Below are 24249 nucleotides of genomic sequence, written 5' to 3'. Positions count from 1 at the left end.
ACATTAAATCTTCAACAAGTTTCTCTAATTTGTACAAAAACAAACATCCAAATATCACCAAAAAATTTACAAAACACCCCAAAACATAGGTTCATGAGATGAGCATGGAGATTTTGATTGCATGTTAAGTTTTAGAAAAATGGCATTCATGTATACTCCCGCCTTAAGTGAGAAAAACCGCCAATAAGAATTCAGAAACCGTTACATAAGGAGTTTCCAACATGTCACAGCCAACTATATTATGATCTTAAAGTACGAAAAGTAATTCTGTTGAATTTGAAAACCTTGACAAGTCTACAAGAGCATACTAAATAATAAAATGACGAACCTTTTTCTCAGTTTTATGTAATATATCTGGAAAGATGTGTAAAGGCAAAGTTCTCTATCAAAATACCCAGTGTACACGTTGCAAGGTGACAGTTCTTACCATCTTGCCTGAGCGCCTCAAGTGGGGCATTTACAGCAGCAACAGCATCTGTAGGAGACTCAGCATGGTCTGGGGCATCTCTGTCCTCGCGTGAGGGTCCTCTTTGCTCAGGTGCTGAAACCCGAAACTCGTCAGAGCTTGTCCCCAGGTGAGACCCTGCATCTTCAATCATCCGTTTAAGAGAATGGGCTCCCCAACCGATGCATTTATGGAGACACAAACAAAGGTCTGCAGAAAGGGGCTTGGAGGAGCTTGGAAGAAGCTTCAGACAGAGGCCCCTCAGGGTAACAATCTTGGATGCCAGAGAAGAAACCTGGGTGAAGCCCTGGCTTAAGAGCCACACCTGAAGAATGACCTGCAAATCTGGACCCACAAGTGCTACAGGACGGAACATTTCCCATAGATCTCCTGGCAGATAAGAAGCAGATGACTTGAAGGACGGAAAGAATCCCACAGACGGGTTGTACTCTGTTTTGTGCTGGATGGTAGAACAGTTGAGTGTTCCAAAGCACGCGCCTTGAGGGGCCAGAGTTATTTCATCTTCTTGTAGCATGACAGTGGTCTTGTTTGCTTTCAAACCGTCCAGAACAACTGTCACGAGCTGTGTTAGAACTGACAGAACAGGAGGCTGGATCGCTGAGATGTTATTGAGACACACCCAAGCACCTGAGGAAAATAAAACAGACAAGTCAAAGGACTTTCAACCAAATTATGTATTCAGTAATGGCAACCAGTGTAAATTCTTTGTTTCGCCAGGTTTTTAAAGGGTTTTTTTTCCTATAACAAGCTGTGGGTTATTCAAGTTATAGGGTTGTGTTTTTCGGAGTTATTCTGAATGGAAGGCGCAAAAGGAAGGAGCATACTCAAACACAGTATAAAGTCAATGGGCAATTTCTGCGATTACTTTTTATATCTGCCTCAAAATACGGCTTTCTGTGAAACGTCGTATGAGAATGAAGTTCACTCATACTGAGTCAAATTTTCATGCAAATTAAATTCAGTTTTGCACAATAGCCCTCTTTTTTGAAACAGGCGAAAACAAACCTTAAAAGGTCATTGGCCGATCGGAAGGTAACGATTTAAAAAAAAAAGACTAGCACTAATTAAGCTGTCAGAAATCGGGTTTCTGTTTGTACCCTGAAATGTATGCGTTCATCTTGCAATTGACCAATTTGCAACAAAAATTAAACTCACCAGAGCAAGCAAGACCTCTGAAGATGTCTATTAAAGTGTGTCGGCTCATTGGTGTGGAACAATTGAAGGAATACAGTGGATTGCCCAGGATTTTGGCCAGTTCAGCCACAGTTTCTGTCTTTCCAGTTCCCTAAAAAGAAGAAAATGAATTGATCAGCATAAATCCTGTAATTTATAACTAACTTTCTGACCCCCCCAAAGTTTAATCGAAACTATTACTTACAAATTCTCCAGTACAAACGCCAACCATTTTGTTCTTGACAGCTTGAGCAAGGCCCACAAAGCACTTATCCGTGAGGGGACTAAGAACCAATCTGGATGCGGTGCCCTGGTACTCGAATCCATAATCAAACACCATGTCCAAGATGTCTACTTTGCAGGCCTGCTGTTCTTCCTCCCAGCGGCAACGCGCGTGACACTGCCAATCAAAGTTGTCAATGGGGTTCTTAAGCGCCTCCCATTCTTCACGATGATCTATCAGCCTTTGAACTAAGTTCCTCTTGTGTGACAACATGGCGATGATGTTACTTATCTTTTGAATCTGGCTTGGAAACAACAGCATCTTGTTCGTACCCTGCCCTTTTGTAACATCCTGTTCGACTTGGCCCTTGTGCTTCTGAGACACTCCAGAGATGTTAGACACTACTTCAGCGTCTCCCACTGCAGCTGTGCCTGGCCGTTCCTGACTAGCACTGGTGTTTCGACTCATTCTCCTCATGGCGGCTTCCTCTGTGTCATAATCACTATTCACGCCACTGTCGTAGCCATCATCACCACCTTGGGGCATACTTTCCTTGTCAGCGCCTTTCAGCATCATTGCTGTGGCTTCTAATATCGTGGTCAACTTGTCGTAGACTTCTTTTAGAGCTTCTTTGTTTTCACCGCTTGCCACCTGAAATGAAATATAGACAAGAAAACAAAATCAGTTACTGCACATCGTTTCTGACCTGATGAAATAAACAACATGCAGTATGTACCACACCTAAATTGAATTAGGAAGAGCAAATTTTCGTTAAGGTGGAATTCCACTGTTGCAAAATTTTCTGGCGTACATTAAAGTGCGCAAAAAACAAGAGAAAATATATGGACAGCTGGCGTTTCCAAAAAAGATGGATGTGGTTGGACACTGGACACGCTAGCCTGCGAACAAGCTCCCAAGTAGAGCAGGGAGCCTGTTCGCAGGCTATTTTAACGTTGACGCTAGCGTGTTTATTCTTCTCTAAGCACGGTATGGACTTGTCCATCTGTTCTCACACAATTTAGGGTACGTTATATGCCAGCCATATTATTACCCTTCTATCAAAGTCTTTTTTTTTTACATTTATTGCCTGTAAGTGGAAATCCACCTAAGTTCTTCAGTTCTCTTCTCACAGTATGATTTATCGATCCCTTACTCGCACATTCAGGTTGGTTATTTACACTGTACATACCTGTTTAAGTGATTTATCGATCTTTTTACACAGTTCAATTTGAGTTGCCAACAAAACCACCTCAGAACAGTTATCCAGTGTGAAGGATTTCTCCACCCTACCCATGCTGCCTGCTGTGCGTGGCGGCTCATCTGGTGGAGCCACGCCCTCGCCATGTGGAGTAGCGCCCCGCTCAGGCTGGGCGGGGCTGAGCACTAATGTTAGTTGATCCAAGAGAGTTTGCTTCAGAGAACTGATTAGGTTAGGCAACCAGCTGTCTATTGGACCCTCACACAGTACGGGCTGGAAAGAAATGTTACAGATGAGAGCAAATGTTACCCAACCGTAAGATCAAACGAAATGTTGTCTTCGGTTATGCATCTTGCTGCAGTTTAATCCAGTTTAAAATCCTTCTTCCTGATAGCACTACTAAGATGACCAACAAGTATACAACAATAAAGTCTCACGCAGTGGAAATACTTTACAATTTGAGACAAAGCATTACGCATTTCATCAGTGAGTTTCACAGCTATTAACACAAAGGTAGAGAAGAAGAAAGCCTTTATTTAAATAGGGTTACTCCATCAGCTTTTACAATAAAAACTGTTATCAATAGAGGCCCTAGTAAAAAGTAAAAAGTAAAAAGTCGCTAAAAGCCTTACAGTGTACCTAAAATGGAAGTTAAAAAGATTAAAATATATAAGAGTACTAAGATTTAAAGCTAAACAAAAAGCTACACAAAATGGGCCATCTATTAGAAAACAAATTCGTTTGGCCAAATGATAAGTAACGTGAACGATTGCACATTTATAAGCTAAAGATGAAATTCACTTTAAGAGAACAGAAACAAGGAAACAGAAAGCTATGCAGCCACCAAATGGTGTTTACCTGTTTGAGCATAAGTTGTTCGCCATGTGAACTAACAACAGAAGTGATGTTAAAATAAATCTGTCCCTCGTTTTCAATTTCTTCGTAAACAAGCGCTCCAAGGTTTTCCAGCACCTTTGGTAAATAAGGATTCACAAGAGCTGGATCGTAACCTATTAAAGAACAGCAAAAACAATAACCATTATATCTCTTAATTCTGCAGTTTGTTCAAATAGAAAGTAAAAGTATACGACAAAGAACAAGTGACACACCATTGCATACAACATGAAGTACATCTTCTGTGGAGAGGAAGTAAAAGCGCGGGAATTTCTGGCGCCGTCTTTCCAGATGATTCAGAAGAGATTTCCAGCACTGCTGAAGATTCATGTTCAGCTTCTCTAGTTTTGCTTGGATGTCTGCAGAGAAAGAAGTTTAAACGATCTATCAATGAAGAGTTAAGTAAATGTTATTGTGGCCAGAGAAACGGTGAACCGACGAGACATTCACAACAGCTCCTACCACTTGGTCCAGCACACTCTGAAAAATATTAAAGGAGCTACGTCACGGGGAATTCACAGATTTTTTATTTAAACTATTCTAAAATTAGTGGTAGGCAACTTAACCCATGAAAAACATTATTTTTGAACATCTAAAGGAAGATATAACCTTAATTTGCACATAGAAATTAAGTTAAGGCTATAAATATCGATTTTTTTGAAGACGCACGGAAACAACTTGAAAAGTTAAGCTTTAATTTTTCAAGTTGCAATCCATTTCCATCTGAGCCATCCGCAGCCAAAGACGCTCGTTAACAGTTTCAGTCCTCTAATATAGCAATTGTTAATAAAAATGAACCATTATTTTTAGGTTTTCTGTGACAAAAACATAAATTTTGGCTGTTTAAAATCACTATCCAAGATCCATGACAAAGCCGCTCTAGACTGTAGACTTACTTATCCTTGAACAGGCCTGCAACACGTTTGGATTCTTCTCTGTGACTTTCATCAAGATTCTGAAGTCACGATTCACAGCAGAAAACAGGTTTGTTTCATGAGGCATGGCAATGCGAAGATCTAAACTTGAAAACACCTGAACAGAAGGAAAACATAAATAATCGAGTTATTGAAGAACGCAAAGAAGCCTTTATAAGCCCTTGCCAGTGGTGGTGTGCATATGTGTTCACAACGTGTTAGGTACATGCAGATACAGCACAAATCAAGCGTTGTCAAAACAAACTTACGTCTTCTAACTCTATCCACTTCTCCTGCACTTCAAGCCATACTGTGAGCACAGCTTCTATCGTCTGAAGTCTTTTTTGCCATTTCATGATGTCGTCTGCAAACGAACCAGCGGCACTACCAGTGAGCATACTCTGCAGAGATACCTGAAGAAAAACAAAGACATGGTTTGAACGACAAGCACAAATGCTGTTGTTTCACGAACAAAATGTCACCCAAGTTCAGTCTGGAATTGGCAAGTCACTTTGTTCTTCTTCACATTTGCATGCATAGAAAGTAATTTTGAAATTAATTCTTCTCATTTCGCTGAAGTAACCAACCAAAATGCAGGTGGAAGAATAAACAGAGGAAAATCTTGACAGATGCCGAAACTCAAAGTGAATGACTTATGAAACTAATTAAAATGTATTTCTCCTTCTTAGTTAGATTCTTCCTAACAGTAGAACATGGTTTGTTTAATTTGATAATTTAATAAATGATACGCAGTACCTGGTGATCCTCAAGTTCTTCAAAGATTGGCTCACATTTGTCCAGTAAACAGATCGGGCCAGCATCCTGCAGAGATAATAACTCAAGTATAAGACTTACGAAACCAGTGTCTAGACTCGTGATTTTGAAATTTTATTTAGTTTTAACTAAGGTTTTCGCTCGGAGGAGTCAGACACAAGGCCCTTGCAAATGAGGGCATCTTAAGGTGGTGAATAAAAAAAGATGGGAAATATTTTTAGAGCATATCACTTAAAGATCTGCCAAGTTGGGAATGAACAATTAGTTGACCAATTACCGAAGTCAAGGCCAACCATTTCAAACATCATACTGAAGGCAAAGTGAAGAATTGAAATTTTGCAAAGAAAGGAGCCAAATATTTTGCAATTTCCCCCTTTAATTGCAATTCACCACGAGGATCATTTCTTCACTTTACCTCTCATCTGCAGTTCAAATTTATGAATTATTTCATATACTTTTCGTCATAAAAATACTGATAGCACACTACAGTAATATTAACTAGAAAATACATGAAATGTTACCTGAGTTAAGTTCACAAGCGAGTGTGAGAAAGTCGCCGATCCAGCCACAGAAGGTTTCCTTGTCTTATGGCTGCCACCGGCTCCATCCTTGACACTGAAGCCTCCCCCACTGCCGTGACTAGTCACTGATACTCGACTGGACAGACCCCGGGGACCATGCATGTTCATCTCAGAGTCATTTCCAAACTCACTACCAGGCGTCTGGGGAAAGAAAATCCAGAATCAAGGTCGAGTTACTCAAGTAACAAGTGACAAGTGTTCATGCTAGTGAAATGTGTTCTATAGTCTTAGTATTGTAAGGTTTTTACGCCATTTAATAAAAATACTAGCAGCATTTCAAAGTAAATGGCAAACTCACTACCAGGCGTCTGGGGAAAGAGAATCCAGAATCAAGGTCGAGTTACTCAAGTAACAAGTGACAAGTGTTCATGCTAGTGAAATGTGTTCTATAGTCTTAGTATTGTAAGGTTTTTACGCCATTTAATAAAAATACTAGCAGCATTTCAAAGTAAATGGCAAACTCACTACCAGGCGTCTGGGGAAAGAGAATCCAGAATCAAGGTCGAGTTACTCAAGTAACAAGTGACAAGTGTTCATGCTAGTGAAATGAGTTCTATTCTCTATGGTAAGGGTTTTTTGTTAATAAAAGTACTAGCACCATTTCAAAGTAATTAGCAAATTCACTACTAGGCGTCTAGAACACGAGAAGCGAAAATCGGAAACGCAGACTAACACCTTCCGCAAACAACAATTTTAGAACATTTTCAAGTAAAATTAGCCTTTGCCATATACCCAGCATCGATAGGTTTCAAAAGTAAAAACACCTGAAAGTAAAGTCTCAATAGAATTCACGGAATTGGAGAAGTGTTAAGAGAAGACTAATCTTTCACAACATCAACTGCACATCCGAGGGTAACACTGTTACCCTCCCAAAAAAACAGTCTTTAACCAATTAACCATTCTACCACGTAAAATGGCAATGAACACTGGATTTGCTTTCATTTGGTCTTACGCTAACCCAAATTGCTTGAGCTTAATCAGTCATACTACACGGCACTGAGTAACTAAAAGCAATCAAATTTAAAAGGGTGCCATATTTACATCTTGAGTAGCCGCAGTAGCTGATGAAGGGCCCTTCATTCTGGTGTGCGCTCTGAGCTCAAAGATCTTACTCAGCCACACTTCTTCATAAGTCTTCAGTGAGCTCTCAATCGCCACATCTTTTGCGGCCCTTTGGATAATGGCCCGGACCTCTTCAGCATGGTCTGTAAAAAAGACATCACATACGCTGTCGTTCTTAAACTTCATACAATTCAAGCGGTTCTATCGTTTCAGACTGTGGACAAAATCTCTACTGTGTGATCATTCAAATAAAAGCTGTTGAGCATTACTAGCATGTTATACAGTTAATTATGCTGTACAAGGTGGTCCTAACTTTTAAGTCGAGGTACAAAACTCTAGCAGGGCTGAAAATAACGGTCGGTCATCGGACATTGGCCGACCAAAATTTGCTCATGTCCGATGGAATCCCAAGTGTGGTCGGATATGATGCCCGGACAATTTTTTGATCGTAAATCATTTTACGGACAATGAATAAAAATTTGTCCGACCACAACTTTGTTTTGTCCGACCAAGATGGTGTCTTAGTAGGACATGTGTCCTTTCAAGTGAAAAAAATTATTTGCAGCCCTGCTCTAGTGTGTGACCATTCAAATGAAAGCTATTGAGCAGTTCTTTCATGTGGGACTGTTTGTGAAGCTGTCAAAGACGGTTGTATTTTCTTTTCTTTGTTTTTGTGGAAGCGAGGAACATTTTCCCCCTCACAAGTTAAGCTAACAATCAAATCTGTCCAAGAAATCAGTTATGGATACGTCAAAAGTATTTCATATTTCGCTACAAGCTTTAATACGTGTTATGTAATTCAGTCACTCACTGTGTAGTCCTAACTCCAGGAGCTGTCCCAAGGTCATTCTTGTCAAGCCTTCATTACTAATCTGCACAGCTCCTCCTGTGACGCGTACCAACTGCTTCCAGTGGCGAGGTCGCATGGCTGAGCGACTCAGGTCATCAATGATTGGAAGGCAAGCCTGAGAAAAAGGACATGCAAAACACAGCTGTAATCTGGGACAGTCACTACCCAATAATAAATGCAGCTGCTTCTCCTCTTCGCTTCGTGGAATTTTAATACAGGTCTATATGCAACAATGCATAGAGCACAATAAACATTTTTCCTTTTTGTCTTGGAACGTACAGGAAAAATTGCCAGCTATCGTTGTTGACAAACAAAATCCTTAATGTTGATTCCTTCTCATTTACTCCTCTTCATCGCATGTGGTATACATGAAGACACATCACTATATCGTAAATATCATGTCTAACTTTTTTGCTTTCTAACAATCTCGATTGCCTTACCCTAGATCCTACAATCTTTGACAAAACTCGTTGGCACACCCACCCTTAACACTTCATTACAGTGTTAGATAGCGCAATGTCCCCAAACTCCTTGCGTAGTGCGTTTCAGTTTGTCAGCAAATTAAAAGTAGGCTGCAATTGCAGGCATTATTCTTTTGCATGTTACGCAACATTGTAAAGGGGGAGAGGGGCAATTACTTAATTTTTTCATGTTTCAAGTGAGAAAAACAGCAATTGTGCCAAGGTTTTGTCAAAGATTGTAGATCTACCCCACCCAGTAACTGAACTAACTGGCCATCGGATAAAGTGACTCTTACATGGCATGGCTTGGTGCAAAATAGTACTTTTAAAACCATAGGTCTGTCTCTAGAAGTCTTTACTACTAAGAATACCGATTCAGGAACTCTTTGCCTCTTAATGCCTGGCAAAACGAGGAAACATGTTTTCATAATTGTTTCCTCGATTTGCCACGTTTTTATGAAGCGGGGAAACACGGAATGTTTCTGCAGTGTAGCAGAAGCAAATTTTGCTTCTTGGAAACACAAATTGGCACTGGAAACAATGCTTCCCGTGTGGTAAAACTGGGAAACTTTGGGGAAACATGCGCGCCCCGTGAGTGTTTCTGGAAACTTCACTTGTTTCCTCGTTTTGCCAGGCCTTAACTAACCTGAATGTCAAGAATAGCATGATGCATGCCAACAAACACGTCCCACTCGTGTGACTCAAAAGGCAGAGCTGTGACAACATCAGTCTGTGCTTCTGTCGCTTTCTTCATTAGCTTGGTGTTGATTCGTTGCCACCGGCCTCGTTTCCATTCTGTGTGTTGTTCCTGCACCGCACGCCAAGTGTTCCAAACCTCGCGTAAACATTCCAGATCCGAGCGTAGCCTGAGGAGAGAATCAAGTTGTTACTTGCAGGTATATCATAGGATAATATCACGGTAGAATAGTTTTCATAACTATAGGTTTAATACAAAAATGGAAGTATCATAGGGCTTCTCCTTGATACAAATAATCTTCTTGGAAATTTTGAGGAAAGGACGAGTGGTTAACAATAAAAAACGCACAGAATATAACTTCATTAGATTTTCCCTAAGTTGTTTCCCTCAGCATTGATGTGTCCTTTTCTGCAAAAAGGTTAGGATACGAGAGCCAAGTAGCATAAACTTGTGACTATGAAGTTTGTGATGACTTACCGAGGTAGAACAGAGAAATTCACAACAGCCTTCTCAAACAGTTCTTGAAGCTCAATCAAGTCCTGTTGAATACACAAAACACTTCGGTTAGAGTTGCGTTGATTTTTTTTACAGACATTTATAATAAGTGACGGTTGAAACAAGATCTCCTGGATGAACGGAATGTTAGTTTTAGCAACTCGTATTTTAATAATTCAGTGTGAGTTTGGTATCATAGGGATATTCTGTTGCATAGAAAGAAAAGGTAATTGTTTTCCAAACTATTTAACCCACATTTTAAGTGATATCTAATGCAACACTCTTAAAAAGGCGATTTGCATTTGAGAGTCAAAAGTAATAAGCGCTTGCTTTGGTTTTGCATTTCTACATTCAGTGGTTCAGTTTTCAAAAAACTCGCACCGATTTCTCGTTGAACCAAAAAAACAAAACAAATAGACCAATCATGACTCGCTCATGCACCTTTGTCCGCGCTTCGTGCCCACTACATGTATTTGCTTTGAGTTTTGATTGGTCCATCCGATTGTCTGTGTCTTTGTGACTGGCCAGAGTGATTACTTTGGTTTTGGTTTTACGACATTCAATCGAAAATCACTGTAACTAACAAAATATTAATCAACTATTGTTCCTGGTGTTGTTGGCAATGCTTTAGTGTGTTATGTTTCTAACCTGTGCTTCACTTTCCATGGTCTCGAGTCTTCTACCAAAGGTGTCCATGATGGTAAAAGAAGTGTAAATGGCACACTTCCTGTTGAATGCCTCTGAATCGGAAAACTCACGAGCCAGAGATTCACAACGATCGCCAAATGCTTTCAGTTCCTATAAAAAATTACCAATAATTTCAATTACTTTTAAAGTTCAATGTGGCAAGAAACGTAAATAGGCAACTTACATCTGAGTCGTCTTTGACATTGTTGTTCAGGGGTACTTCAGGGTATACGCGCGAAGTTGAGATCCCAGGGGTGCATACATATGCTTTTGTTCCTTTCTGCTTAGCTTAGTATTATTTGCACACCCTTCAATGCCACAATTGGAAAGAAAGGGTATTCACACACATGCAAAATAAATGAGGATTTCTCGTATCACATATTGTTCTTAACATGGAAGCCATTAGTCTTATTCTGATGTTTGCATTCACAAACCCTTAGAATGATTAACAAATTTAAAATACAAATAGAATTCATCCACAGATGACCACTTCGAGACAACATTAACTTACTTATCAAGCACAAAATGGGAAGTACCTGTGTAACGCTTAGAGCTTCAGCTTGTATCCTTGGTCCAAGACGTTGTTTAGCTTGATTCACTTTCATCTTCAAATTATTCCACCTATTTTTAAAAACAACCAAACATATTTTTTAGATACAGAATCCCTTCCAGACAACACAACAAATTTAAAACGTGAAAGGTTTTATTTTGATTATTCTGATTTTAATCGCCTTGCTCTGAGGGTTTTTCTCCGGGTTCTCCGGTTCTCCTGCCTCCAGAAAAAACAACATTTCCAAATTCTAATTCGACCTGGATAGAGGGCCCGCATGAAAACCAGCTTCGGCTGATGTGGCTTCCTTTCTTAATATAGCAATTTATTTACTTTATTTATTTATGCCTCCTTTAAAATTTGGTTTGCCGTATATTATAGAGAAGTAAAGTACCGATATGTTACCTTTGTGGTGCGGCAGCATAGAATTTCTGAGTCATCTCTGGTAGTTTTTGATCGTATTTCTCCAAAAGGGTTATAGTCCTCTTCATTGCTATAAACTTGCTGTCCATCTCAGCCTGCTGAGTACTAACCTGCAATCACAACACAAGAACGTATTATTTTCCAGTTATTCTGAATTAACAAACACATGTTTCACTTGTGCAAGGTGTCTCTAGTAAGATATGAGATCCGCCGAGGTGAAAAGCTTGCCTAGTTCCTGTACGGCTTTTTCCCCAGGCCGTCACGGTATTACTGACGTCACTACTCGTTTCGGTGACGTATCCGGGACGAATGGCTTTTTTCGCTCGGACCATGTGACCCGAAATGAGTTGACCGCGACGAAAATAGAGGCCTAGGAACTAGGCAAGTGAAAACCCAAGTCACTCTACCTCATTAAAGACTCTCATGAGTCTCATGAATGAAGCGATGTCTTGTTCTTCTCCAGTAATGGCTTCTATTCCAGGTTCGATGCGTTTCAAGAAGGAGTCGAGATCATTTAAAGTTGAAGACACCTGGTCTGAGAGGTACTTAGTGTAAACAAACATCCACTTGCTAGCATAGGTCCCAAGCACTTGTTTGATAGGTCTCATGTTAACTCTCATCCAGCCAACATCGCACCAGTCCTGCAAATTGTAGATCTCATCTCTTGCCGTCTAAAAATAAAGCAATAAAACGTTTGTTTTCAAAAGGTTTATCAAGAAATGTCGAAATTAAGAGTTTTTTAGTAGAGGTGTGGTGAAGGTTTTAACAATTTCTACCCTAGCCTCTATAAATGAAAGAAATAGGTTGGTTGTCTTTTCCTGCACGTAGCAATCCCATGATGTTTCATCTGCCATTACTTTAAAACGGTAAGTACATCTTTACATTTGGTCTCTTGGTGACAATGCAAACACGAAAAAGCAGCTAAGTATTTGGTAGAGCCTTTTACTGTCTTTGTATAATCTTCACGGTTTATTTTACTGTTTATTCGAAACAGAAACGGCATGGAAACAATGGTAAAGGTGTTAGTTCTAAAGGTACAAACCTGATAAATCTCAATTTCCTTGTCAAAGTCATCCAGAGATGGTCCTTTTTCGTCTCTAATCTCTTTAGAAGCTGTCATTTTCTTTGGGTTTAGGAACGTCTTCTCTGACAAGCCCATTGCACCACTAGTGCTTAGAGTCGAGGCAGCAGCTGAGCTACGATTGGACCTGAATGCAGACAACATTGTGAATTAAAGACTTGATCTGTAAAAATGTTGACTACCCTCTGCTTAGTGACACACCATGTTTATTTAAACGTGTAGTCGATGTAGACGCTCAAACGTTTAGTGAAGTTTACCAATCAATGTGTTTTCGTTGGGTTTACATTACTAAGCTTAGTATTGGGTTGTTTGTGTCCAGTGTTGTGCAGCATCAGTGCTATAACAAATATAAATGAGCAAAGAAATTGTTTACTGGCACAGTCTCGTATTAGACTGAACAAAATCTCCATTTGGCGTGCACAACGTCCCCTGCACTTTCCAGAGATCAGTGTTCTTTTCCCTTATGTATTCCTGTTAGCGACGTTTGGAAGACAAAAACTGCTTGCAAAATGAAGATAAAACATTAGGAGTCTTCTACCTCTCGGTGACTAGATCAACAATGTTCACAACCATTGTACAGTGCACTCTACGGCACTATCCCACCAGAAAAAGACAGACATATGCTGTTACACAAACCTGTAAGTCCGAATAAATTACCTTGGATCTCTTTCTTTCTCTCTCCGGGATTTTTCTGATGTCATAGATGCTCTTGATCGTATGAGCTCAGAACGGTTCATCTTCCTTGGATGAGCCACAATGTTGCCTGCCAGAAACTCCTCAAATGTTCGCTGTACATCTTGAATCCACAAAAATGCATACTCGCGAAATGTTGCCAGAAAACTCTGCAACGAAAGTAATTGTGTTTGTTGTCACAAATGAGATGGATGTCCATAATGTTCGCTTGATAAAATGTATGGTATTTACAAGGCTAAAAAGGTTAAAAATTGTAAAATTAAAATGTTGAAACCAAACGTTTTCGGCTGTTTGCGATCATCAGGGTTGATGCCATCATCAACCCTGATGATGGCAAACAGCCGAAAACGTTTGGTTTCAACATTTTAATTTTACAATTTTTAACCTTTTTAGCCTTGTAAATAACATACAATGAGATAGATGTTATTACGAAAGGCACAAGTAACATGACATGTTAAGTGACAAAATACTGCATTCAATATCTCGTGGGTAGTCACCTCTTAACCTTTCATTCGCATTTCAGGCCATAACTCTTAAATTCTCCCTTTCCAAGATAGTTTGATATCTGTATTAATTGCTAACAGTGGTACACTGCTGGGATACTGTGTCACGGAATAGTATCCCACCCAGGGAAAGAAACAACCCTTTAAAGAGAGAAAATGCATGTCCCTAGTAAGATCATAATCACTGTAACGTACCTTGCATTCAGAAGCATTTTGTTCCACCACGTCTTTTGTTTGCTTCACTAGTGTCTGTATCTCATTATCATCAGCAATAACTTGCTTGTAGCTCTAAAGAAACACATAACACTGTCATCAGTTGCAAGGATTTTTAGTGACCAGAACTCCTGATTACATAAAATTAATTTTCTTGAGCATGAACAGCGTGGTACTTGCGAGGGGCTGTTAGGGAATATATCAGTCATTCACTTGAAAAAAGCTTTAACTTCAAGTTTCAGTCCTGTCAATTCAGTGCATTATCTAAGGAAAATACATCTACAAAAATAGTTCAAGAGTACCAAAACGTGTGTTAACCCTTCTTTTCACAACATATTAATTTAAATCTTGTTTACGCATCTATTTACATGTTAGTTCTGCAAATTTGGTGGTAAAGGAAGACAATATCCCGTAGCTGATTATTCTCTTTCTTCTCATGAACTCTCTCCCGGACATAGCATAAATTATATAATAATGAAAAATAAGACTGATCACTTTTGGAGACAGTTCAGCCTCGTTTTACCTTTAGGTCTTCATCCAAAGGTCTCACTGAGTCTCCACGTCCCAGGAAATCATTCAGCCATCCTTCCACGCTCTCTTGCACACTAGATGAGGCAGACGTATCGTCAAGTGATGGGTTAAACAGAACTTGGGAACCAGTCAGCTCCAAACGAATGGTCAATATGGGAAGTACCTCAGAATCCTGTAATATAACATATCACGTTTATAACATAACTAAAAATACTGTAAAATTCCCAAAACACAACCCTAAAAAGAGCAGCTGCCAACCACCATAAGCAATGTTAATTTAGGCACTTTAAATAATTAAAAAAATTAAATCCCAGGGAGTTACTTGCCTGAGACATATTGGAAAAGACAATCTGGTTCAACATAGATCGTAATGAGGTGCAAGTAGATAACTTTAGTCCCTCCAACACCACTCCACTGACGTACTTGATGTAACTCTGCCAGGCAGGGGAGGCACGGCTAATCTGTACTGCCTGTGATGACAAAAGAAAAAGTTAATCATGAGACAGGTTGTGTGTACTATTTAGTGTTTTATTGCTCATGAAGGACCTTTAAGAACTCTCAATACGTGACTCTCACCTCAAAAGTAGATTGCAGTAATGCATGAATTCTGTGTCCTCCTACTGTTACAGTGTGCTTATGAGCCTCGTGAATCATCCTAGAAAAACAAAACAGAGGAAGTACTCATGAAGTAATGAAAATATAAAACGTAAAATGGCAACTTAAACAAAATGAACAGATGAAGATTTGCATTTTTCTTTTTGGAAACAAAACTTTTGAGTTGCCAACGGGAGTCAAACCTATGATCTATTAGGTACCGGCTGGAAGCTAAAAGGAAACTAAGACAAGCAGGCAACTGTCCTGGGCAAGCAAACTTTTAGAGCTGCTTGTCTGAAAGGCAGCTGGTATTTTTTTCAAGCCCTGAAACAAATGAAGATATGCCCTCATGAAATGTTGTACTGGGGGGGGGGGACTCGCATATGAGAGTGACAGGGATGCTCGTCGTCTCGCTTATGGTTGTAAATTCCGGATTTTTGGTCTTACTTAGGGTGTTCTGGGCAAAACACCAATATTTTTAGCCATAATGGTCTCGTTTAGGGTTACAAACGAAGAGATATACAAATATAAATTCTATTCTTAGTTTTCTGGTATCGTTTCAGGGTTCTCCCTAGTTTTCAGCACAGCAGGTAAGAAAACTTTTTAAACCGGTAAAGAAATTTCGGTAAATCCCAGCCGTTTTCTAGTTTACCTACATGAAACAGAATGTTGTCCAAATGCTGGTCGAAGTTTATTTCATGACAACTTTATTACGGCCTTGCAGACTTTCGCCTGCTATACAGCCTAAGAAAAACAGCATAAAATCTTCTGTTGTTTTAAGGATACATTTGCTGTCGCTTACATGACGTACTACTTAAAAAATCGGCGGTCCTATTTCTCACTTCTGGAATTATTTTTACCTCTTTGCCTTTGTGATTGTTTTTATTTTCAATGGACAAAGTGAAAGGACAGCAAGGATTGCTGCCACTTCATTGTGGAATCGATCGTGGAAACTGTGCAGATGTGCACTTGCGGCGAAGTGAGAAAGACCAGCAAAACTTGCTCTTTCTTCGATACCAGCCCTCAGAGATTCGGAAAGCGAAGGGAAATAAAGAATTTGAATACTAGCACAAATTCGTAAATGAATATTGCATTTGTCGCTGTTTATTTTCAATCTGTTATTTTATATTTTCAATCATGACTACGAGGGTGAAACAAGTGGTGTTACTTTGTTATTTACCTGTTGAATTTACAAGATATCTTAGCGATTCTAGGCGGTAAAGAGTCGTGTTACAAGCGGTAAATTTTACCGGTTACCGCCTGATAAGGAGAACACTGTCGTTAGGGCTTGAGAAAAGCTTCAGCCACACCCAGATTGGTTTCTTTTAGGGGTTCTTTTCAAAATTTCTTACGAGCATCCCCATCTGTTTCATATAGGAGTCCCCCCCCCCCCGATGTTGTAACAACATTTGTGTCCCACAGTTCCTTTTACTGACCTGTGTTGTTCCTGTAGTTTATTCATTGAGAATGACTTGGTGGAGTCACGTGGACTAAATACATCTAACTGGCCATTTTCAGACCATGATGCTGCAATGTTGCAGATTTCTCGGAAGTTACTTTGTACCACACCCAGGTTACGATGGAGGTCATCACACACCAGGTATGATGCATGTTCAACAAAATCAACTGATTCCACTGTTTTCCACGTGTACACATGAAGACCTTGACCTAGCAACTGATATTTACCAAGAAAAAAAACAAGAGAAATCAATCTAAGATGCCAATAACAGAGCAAAACACATGCACGAGACCTGATTAATGTTACCTCCTTTCTATGAGTCTGAGAGTTTCTGGGGGTTTTTGCTTTTCTCTTTTTAGTTGTCTTTAGTTGAAACGTGGGTCTTAGAAGCTAACGTGACACAAACATCTTTGGCTGAATGTTTTCGTAAAAAATAATGCACGGCCACAGCCAGAATGAATCATGAAAGAAAACTTAACAAAACGATCTCTGGTTAAAAATAGTAAAACCTGTACAAGCTTTCCACTGTTAGACCTACTCTTCGACAATGAAATAAATATTTTCAGCCATGAAACACATTAATTTTTCCATCATTATTGGTTTCCTTACATATTTTAACAGAAATCTAAGGTGTTCTAACTTGACGTGTTAATCAGAAACCTATACAGCTGTAACACAATAGCCATTATTTTCCCTACCTCGTCAATCTTGGCAAGTTTCCTCTCAAACAAGGGCATTTCAAAGTCCTTCATGTTTGTCATGACAGAGTTGTAGCGAGACACTATAGTGTCAAGTCTTGTAGCAGTGGACCTCAATAGAGTGTCATCAGTTGATCTCAGCAGCACACGGGCGGGGTCAGGAAGGCGTGCCAGGAATGGCTCCCCTCCCAAGTAATGCACCTCTCTTAAAAGAAGCATTAGCTCAGGATCAAAGTTGACATGTAAAGTGGGTTTGCTGCCTTCACTCTCAGGTTCTGAAATCTAAAGGTAAGAACAAATATAGAGCGTTTTCACGTGACGTCACATTTTTCGCGGGAAATTTGAGACGCCATATTGGTGTTCCACTTTTCCATCATGGCGGTATATTCCCTCTCGGATTATGTGAACAACCTCGATCTCCACGTGAAGAAACCTACTCTGATGAGATTTCTTGTGTTGGAATGGATCCTGTAATAATTCCGGATAAAACATACGATCCAGAATGCTTGCCTCCTGTCGAATCTATGGTTTTGCTGTCGTTTTGAGTGCTAGAAACCGGCTATTACAGGTCTTACAGTAAGGACCAATCTTTCAGAAGTTCACACGGGCGTATAATCAACTTATTCAGGGTTTGTAAATAGCGTTAAAGAGTATAAAATAGGCAAAAAGTTCATCGTTCTCGGAAAGGTTAGACATTCACAAAGAATGAACGATTCAAATGTTACGCTTTCGATAATAACCGAGCAAAATGGTATGGCGGGACAAGGCAAATGTGGCTCGCATATCACAAGAGTTCTGTTTTACATCGAGGCATGGAATCAAAATAGGAATAAAGGAAAAACTTTCATGTTGTGGCTTTAAGTTTGATTCGCCCTTTCTCTGTTTCTATTGTTTCAAGGAGCAGAAACATATCAACAACTTGTCAGCCAACTTCGATAATTTGCAGCAAATGTTGTCTGAGTTAATATATTTGCCTTCCTGTGATACAAAAGTTGACCAAAATTGTTTGCCCAATGTTTAAATACCAGGTTATTCATTTACTTTCCAACCCAGTCTTTCAAATGCTGGAGGAGTTGGCTTTTGTATCAGGGCAGATCATTCAGTTATTTACAACTAGTCCTGAACTCACAAAAACAACAGATGACTTTGAGGATCTATGGGTAGAAATGCAAAATGAATCTCAAAGAAACATGATCTGTAGTGTGATTTATCTGCACCCAAATGGTTATATACAAAACTTTATGGATAATCTTAACTCTACAGTTGACAGGATTCATAGGAAGGATAAGTTCTGCATGTACCTTGGGAGATTTCAATCTAGACCTCCTTAAATTGGATTCTCACGCAGATACAGAAAACTTTTTAAATACCTTAGGGGTCCCCTAGTTTTCAACCACACATTTTACAACCCACCCGAATTACTGACCACTCAGAAACATCTCACCTCAAGTGGAAATCTTGTTTATGATCTTACTGATCATCTACCTAACTTCCTAATTGTAAAAAAATATATTCTTCTCTTCCCAATAATATTAAGATCTAATAATGAGATGATTTTTATTTTTATGAATCTGCTCTTATTCAAGATATCCAGTGATCCTAATGTAATGTTTAATTCCTTTTACACTAGAATCTCAGAAATAATTGTTGTTCATATCCCTATCAATCAACTTTTTAAACATGAATCTAAAATGAAATCCAAACCATGGACAACTGCATTAAGCGACTCAATTATCATTCTAAAAGAAGTATATGAAAACCAAACCTACTTATTATCATTCAAAATTTAAACTTTTAGGAATGGGCATAACCACTTGCTAAATGTGAGTAAAAATAACTATAAAAATAATCACTTCCATGTAAATAAGTCTGATTCCAAGAAAGTCGACTGCATGGAAGGGGATAAGACAACTTGTCAACCTTAGATGCAGATCTGGATGTACTCCCACCAAATTACTTGTTGACGATGCTGAAAAAAATTGATCCTAAGTCAATGGCAAAATTATGCTTTTAACACTTTCTTTGTTCATATTGGATATTTTTTGGCTAAGAGTGTTCGTAGAGTAAATAAATCCCCCCTTCAGTATCTCACACCTTCATCTCAGGATAATTTCTTTCTATTTCCCATAACAACTGTGGAAATTGAAATTAAAATTATTAAACTGAATGCCAGCAAGTCTACTGGACCCTTTAGTATACCAATCAACATCCTAAGAGCTACTAAATATGCCATATCTAAGCCTCTACTACGAGAAATTATATTTAATAAATGCTTCCTTTTCAATTCTACTGGAATTGTCCCAAGCAATTTTTTAAAAAAGCTGAAGTTACCCCTGTGTTATAAACAAGTTTAGGCCTTACAAACAAGTTTAGACAATTCTGTCCATATTCAATAAACTGTTGGAAAAATTGATGCATAAGAGAATACTATACCTCTTGGCAAAGAAGAAAGTAATTTATTGCAAACAGTTTGGACGGTTTCTGTGAAAACACTCCACTGATCATGCCATTCTAAGCATCATCGACTTGATACAACATGCAATTGACTGCAACGAACTTTCTTGTTGTATAATTATTTTAAGATTTCAGTAAAGCCTTTGATACTGTAAATCATAACATCTAGAGTGAGAAACTAGATTATTGTGGATTTCGTGGAGTAGCGAAAGATTGGTTCACCTCATATCTTACCAACAGATATCAGTTTGTTTTCTTGGGACATACTGTGTCAGATCTTCAATCTTCGAAATGCTTGCAGCTAACTCGGTCATTTTCTAACATATAGCATCAGCTAAATCGTCTCTACTTATGGCAGAAATACATCTTCCTCTTTCCGTAGTCAGGTATTCCACGTACTTGCCTTGGTTGACAATAACACGTAGAACACGAAAAATCTCAGTTTTTCACCACTGGGCCTTCTTTTTCCCCGTATTATTGCCACAGCCGACGAGAATGCAAAGAATCTTAAGGTAAATGAGTTGTTTCGCGCATTAAAGTAGTCGAAAAACTGTAAATTATGCTCTAACTGTTGTGTGACGCTACTCAATCTCTGCTTCGATGGAACACCAATATGGCGGATAAAGTCGGTTGCCATGACAATGGAGAAATCTGGTCACGTGAGTGAAAACGCTCTATTGCAGTGTTAAAGCAAAAATTAGCAGAAGGTCACTTCATTAAATTAATATCATTAAGGTTTTATTGCAAATGTTGCAAACGATTCCTCGTATTCTTAGCGGTATAAACAGATTTAAACCCCCCTTTATGGAAAAAAAAATCATAACTGATAATCCACGTTGTAGCATTTTCAAAACGTTACCATTAACATAAAGCTTTTGGGTCGTATGCAACTTGTATTTTTGTAAATAAAAGGCAGGGTTTTCCATTTCAAATACAGTAATTACAGTTGGTGTATAAGAATTTATAACAGGTGGACAAATTACAAAACATTTGTAATGTATGTCATGGAGTTGTTCTCGCCTTCAGAAAATGTCAGCCCTGTAAGGTACAAGTATTCCTGAGCAATAGCCAGCTATTATGTGTACGATGGATAGCTTATTTGCGAATTGCAGTCTTATAGTGCCTATAACCCCCCAAAAAAATTTAAATGAAATGTCAACAATCTAAAGGTTAGTTTGTCCACTTACCAGCAGCGGCTGTTTTAATTTGGCTCTGAGTTCAGGCTCCATAGTACTTTGCCAGTGCCGAATAGTATCTGCTTCACACCTGCAAAAATAAAATATTTCTTTTAAAGCCAACACCATTCTGACTAAACACAGTTCTGTTAATTACATTCTACATGTAGGAAGACATAAGGACTTCCTATTAATAAGAAATTCATCAGGTTACAGAGATCCTGCACAGATTTCTACTCTTAATGACCCTGTACATGTGGAACACGTACTGAAGACTGTGAGCAAGTACATAACACCATATAAGCTATTGTTTCTAACCTTTCAATGTCTTTAATCAGATCTGAGTATGTATCCCTAAGGCGCCAGCCATCATCACCTTTGAGAGATGCTGGAGACACACGGTGTAACCGGGACATGGGCTCCTAATGTAAGGAAATGAATAGATGAAATGATTATGTACAATGTACATGAACTTTAAGTCAACTGTATTTTTGCAAAGCGACCTAACAGCCACTGTGGACATTTAAGCTGGTACCAACCACATTTACTGAGGTAGCCTTTCTGAAGTCCAAAAGGGTACCAGGATCAAGTTTTAAAATCTAACCTTCAAGTAATTGAGAAAATAATCCCATCACAAGAAAATCTGCAAGTCTGGGGATGCATAGTTAGCACAAAGACAAGATCAATTTTAGGAATGCCTTCAGGTTTTGACATGGGGATTTGGGGTGATTATCAACAACTTTAAACAGGTTTTTCTTCTTTTCTGGCTATGTGGCCACTGTATACACCTAATTGCAATAAGGTTGTCATAGAAAAAGGAAAAAGGAAAAGGTCAAATAGGAATTAATTAAGCCCATGCATAGAAATTTATTCGCACTGAGATGGCCTCAATATGACCAATATGCCTCCAAATACGAATAAATCAATTTATCTTGTCACAGCATAAAAAGGTGGACTCAAAGTGTGCTGATAAAAACTCATGAGTTTTCTGTGAATGAATAAGTTATGAAACAACGCTAATTAATTCCTATTTACCTTTTACATTTTTTCTTTTTTTTATGACAACGTTTTTGCAATTAGGTGTATGTCTGTATTTACCTGTATGTGTATCTTAAACCCTCGTAGCCACAGCAGCTTGTTTGCAACTGGAGGAAGGTGTGGATAAGCTGGGGGAGAATCCATGTGTGACTCAAAAAATGTCCTCATGTCCAACAACTCTTGGGTGAAACCATGTACTAGAGCAGTAAATGTATCCCGCAAATTGGCCTAGTGCATTCATAGAAAGGTAAAACATATATCACCGTGGTCAGATTTAAAAATGAAATGATGCTAATTTTCTTTACACTTCTTATTAAAGAATACTCCCTGACCCTTTAGACTAAACTTGACTGTGCAAACTCTCTAGACCCTTCATTCATCAACTTGAAAATTAATTATCTTTTTTTCCTCAATATATCAAAACTATGTTATGAAAAATCAGCCAGATACTAGTTTTCACCCTAACTTTGCAATCTTTTGAAAATGTACCCATTGTTAAAGGGGTGACAATTTCACATGAAGCCATCAGTTGGACAGTATTGAACGAATAAGATAAAAGAGAGAACAACAAAAGCAACCTAGGGAGAATTAACAGAAATAGAAGGAACAATCAATGATGCCATAATCTCCCAGTATCTATCCCCTGTATTTTTATAGTTTAAACTTCGTGTCTGCAGGTCTCACCTGAACAAGTTCTCGTCCACTGATTCCTTCAAATACTTCCAGAAGTCTGAGTTTGGCTCTTGTGTCCCAGCACTGCTTAAAGCTCTGCCTCATTACATCAGCCAGATTGTGCTCTAAATCCTGATAGACAGCAGTAAGCATAGTCCACATCAAGCTTATTACCCAAGCTTTTTGAAACAACTACTGTTTCTGCAGCTGCTCAAATTTAAAATGTTGTGCATGAACTTCTTCAAATTGCAATGCCTAATGTCAGATTCATTAATGCTTCAGCACAAAATGAGGATTTTCACATTCACAATACATGTAAAGGGGTTTCATTCTAGTTGAAATTGATTGACAGTTTTGGCTACAGTCCATGTTATATAAACAAATGCTATAAAATAACTGCTCAACTTACTCTTATTACAGATCGGAAAGCAAAGAATTCTCTTTCAAACTCCTGAGTTTCATTTGCATTCAGCACATCCTGTGAAATAAAATATATTAACATAGTTTAAGTGCTAATTACTTTTACTTCCTGAAGGTTCAACTACTGTATACAAACAACTGAAGAAAGTATTCTCGGAAACCATTGCCTTTTACTTTCTCACTGATTGGTCTACATTTAAATGCCAGTTCTAAGAACTTAGAAACTAGAAACTAACCCATATTTCTTATTTTTCTCAAAACTCTTCTGCATCACCATATACCCATAAAACATTTAACAATTTTTTTCTTTATTCTCAACACTTGACCTGATGTATCCATCATTCAGGGCTTTCAATGAGTTTTGAAGTAGCACCATCTGGAAGCCAACTATGAAAAGCTGAAAACACTCTTCCTTCATTTTAGCTAATTCTCAGTCTGTTGTTTCATACAGGAATTTATGACGCATTGAAATGCACGTTGGGAATAATGTCAAGGTCGTTCTACTTGTTATTCTTGTTTTGCAACAATATCTGGCATTCATAATTAAGGTTAGTTTGTCCCAGAATTTTTATATCGGCTAGTAAACATTCCGTCATGCTCAAATGAACATTGCAGGCAGAGATTGTGTAGTATGGACTGGAAATCATCTTTAAGGGAGTTGGAAAAATTTCGTCTGGTGGTTCATGATGGAGTACCAGCTAGAGTTCTGGTGTGTGATGATTTCCTTAAAAGCCTTGATCATTACTGCTGGGAGAATAGGATTTTAATCATTCCCAAGGGAATTTGAGGGCTGAAAAAAGAACAAGTGATCTTACATGTGGCATCTGCTGAAAAGACCGGACAGCCTCCAGAAATTTGAGATGTATCTCCTTCACTTGACTGTCCAAGCTATTGCCGCCAGCACCACCAACTTCAGCAGTGCATGTTAACATCTCAAAATGCTGTGTGGTCTGAACAAGCTCCAGTACGTCATTACAACGTTCCATGAAACTGTTCAGTGATGTAAAACAGACATTGTTTCGTGCAGGCCAGGGAGAGTCAGTCCACAGTTCTGTAGTATCAAGACTGTTGTGGCTTTCTGAGAAGCTGGAGCGTCGGTTGAAGATCTTAGTTGTCTTGGGTGTCAGGCTGTCATTGTATAATTTGCTGTGCCATACAATGCCTCCACTGTCCATGCTATGAAAAATCAGACAAACTCATGTGAAAATACTGCTAAAACTTATATTGTAAAAGGGGGAGATAGAGTGTGCAGGGAAAGACTCAAATTTTA

The 24249-nt window shown here is 38.8% G+C and overlaps 1 protein-coding gene across 1 annotated transcript in view; it reads right to left on the bottom strand.

Annotated features, from left to right (window-relative positions):
• The window catches only part of LOC144662959 (uncharacterized), a 68014-nt gene that overhangs the window by 34754 nt on the left and 9011 nt on the right, over nt 1–24249 (bottom strand). Inside the window, exons 9-40 of the mRNA XM_078523888.1 lie at nt 23795–24155; nt 22969–23037; nt 22572–22691; nt 21948–22115; nt 21168–21271; nt 20862–20940; nt 17221–17502; nt 16500–16738; nt 15046–15124; nt 14796–14939; nt 14462–14641; nt 13921–14013; nt 13187–13371; nt 12491–12656; nt 11856–12119; nt 11431–11558; nt 11012–11096; nt 10437–10586; nt 9771–9832; nt 9243–9462; nt 8097–8250; nt 7265–7428; nt 6164–6364; nt 5625–5690; nt 5138–5281; nt 4851–4986; nt 4170–4313; nt 3919–4070; nt 3052–3333; nt 1845–2513; nt 1622–1751; nt 428–1093 (exon numbers count right to left, since the gene is read on the bottom strand). Of these exons, the coding sequence (XP_078380014.1) occupies nt 428–1093; nt 1622–1751; nt 1845–2513; nt 3052–3333; nt 3919–4070; nt 4170–4313; nt 4851–4986; nt 5138–5281; nt 5625–5690; nt 6164–6364; nt 7265–7428; nt 8097–8250; nt 9243–9462; nt 9771–9832; nt 10437–10586; nt 11012–11096; nt 11431–11558; nt 11856–12119; nt 12491–12656; nt 13187–13371; nt 13921–14013; nt 14462–14641; nt 14796–14939; nt 15046–15124; nt 16500–16738; nt 17221–17502; nt 20862–20940; nt 21168–21271; nt 21948–22115; nt 22572–22691; nt 22969–23037; nt 23795–24155 (6086 nt within the window). The remainder of the gene's footprint in view (nt 1–427; nt 1094–1621; nt 1752–1844; nt 2514–3051; nt 3334–3918; nt 4071–4169; nt 4314–4850; nt 4987–5137; nt 5282–5624; nt 5691–6163; nt 6365–7264; nt 7429–8096; nt 8251–9242; nt 9463–9770; nt 9833–10436; nt 10587–11011; nt 11097–11430; nt 11559–11855; nt 12120–12490; nt 12657–13186; nt 13372–13920; nt 14014–14461; nt 14642–14795; nt 14940–15045; nt 15125–16499; nt 16739–17220; nt 17503–20861; nt 20941–21167; nt 21272–21947; nt 22116–22571; nt 22692–22968; nt 23038–23794; nt 24156–24249) is intronic.

This window comes from Oculina patagonica, chromosome 8, assembly GCF_052425735.1.
Source record: "Oculina patagonica isolate OP01 chromosome 8, crgOcupat, whole genome shotgun sequence".
Lineage (NCBI taxonomy): Eukaryota > Metazoa > Cnidaria > Anthozoa > Scleractinia > Oculinidae > Oculina > Oculina patagonica.
Note: the sequence above shows the minus strand (reverse complement) of the source record. Positions and strands in the feature narration are given on the sequence as shown.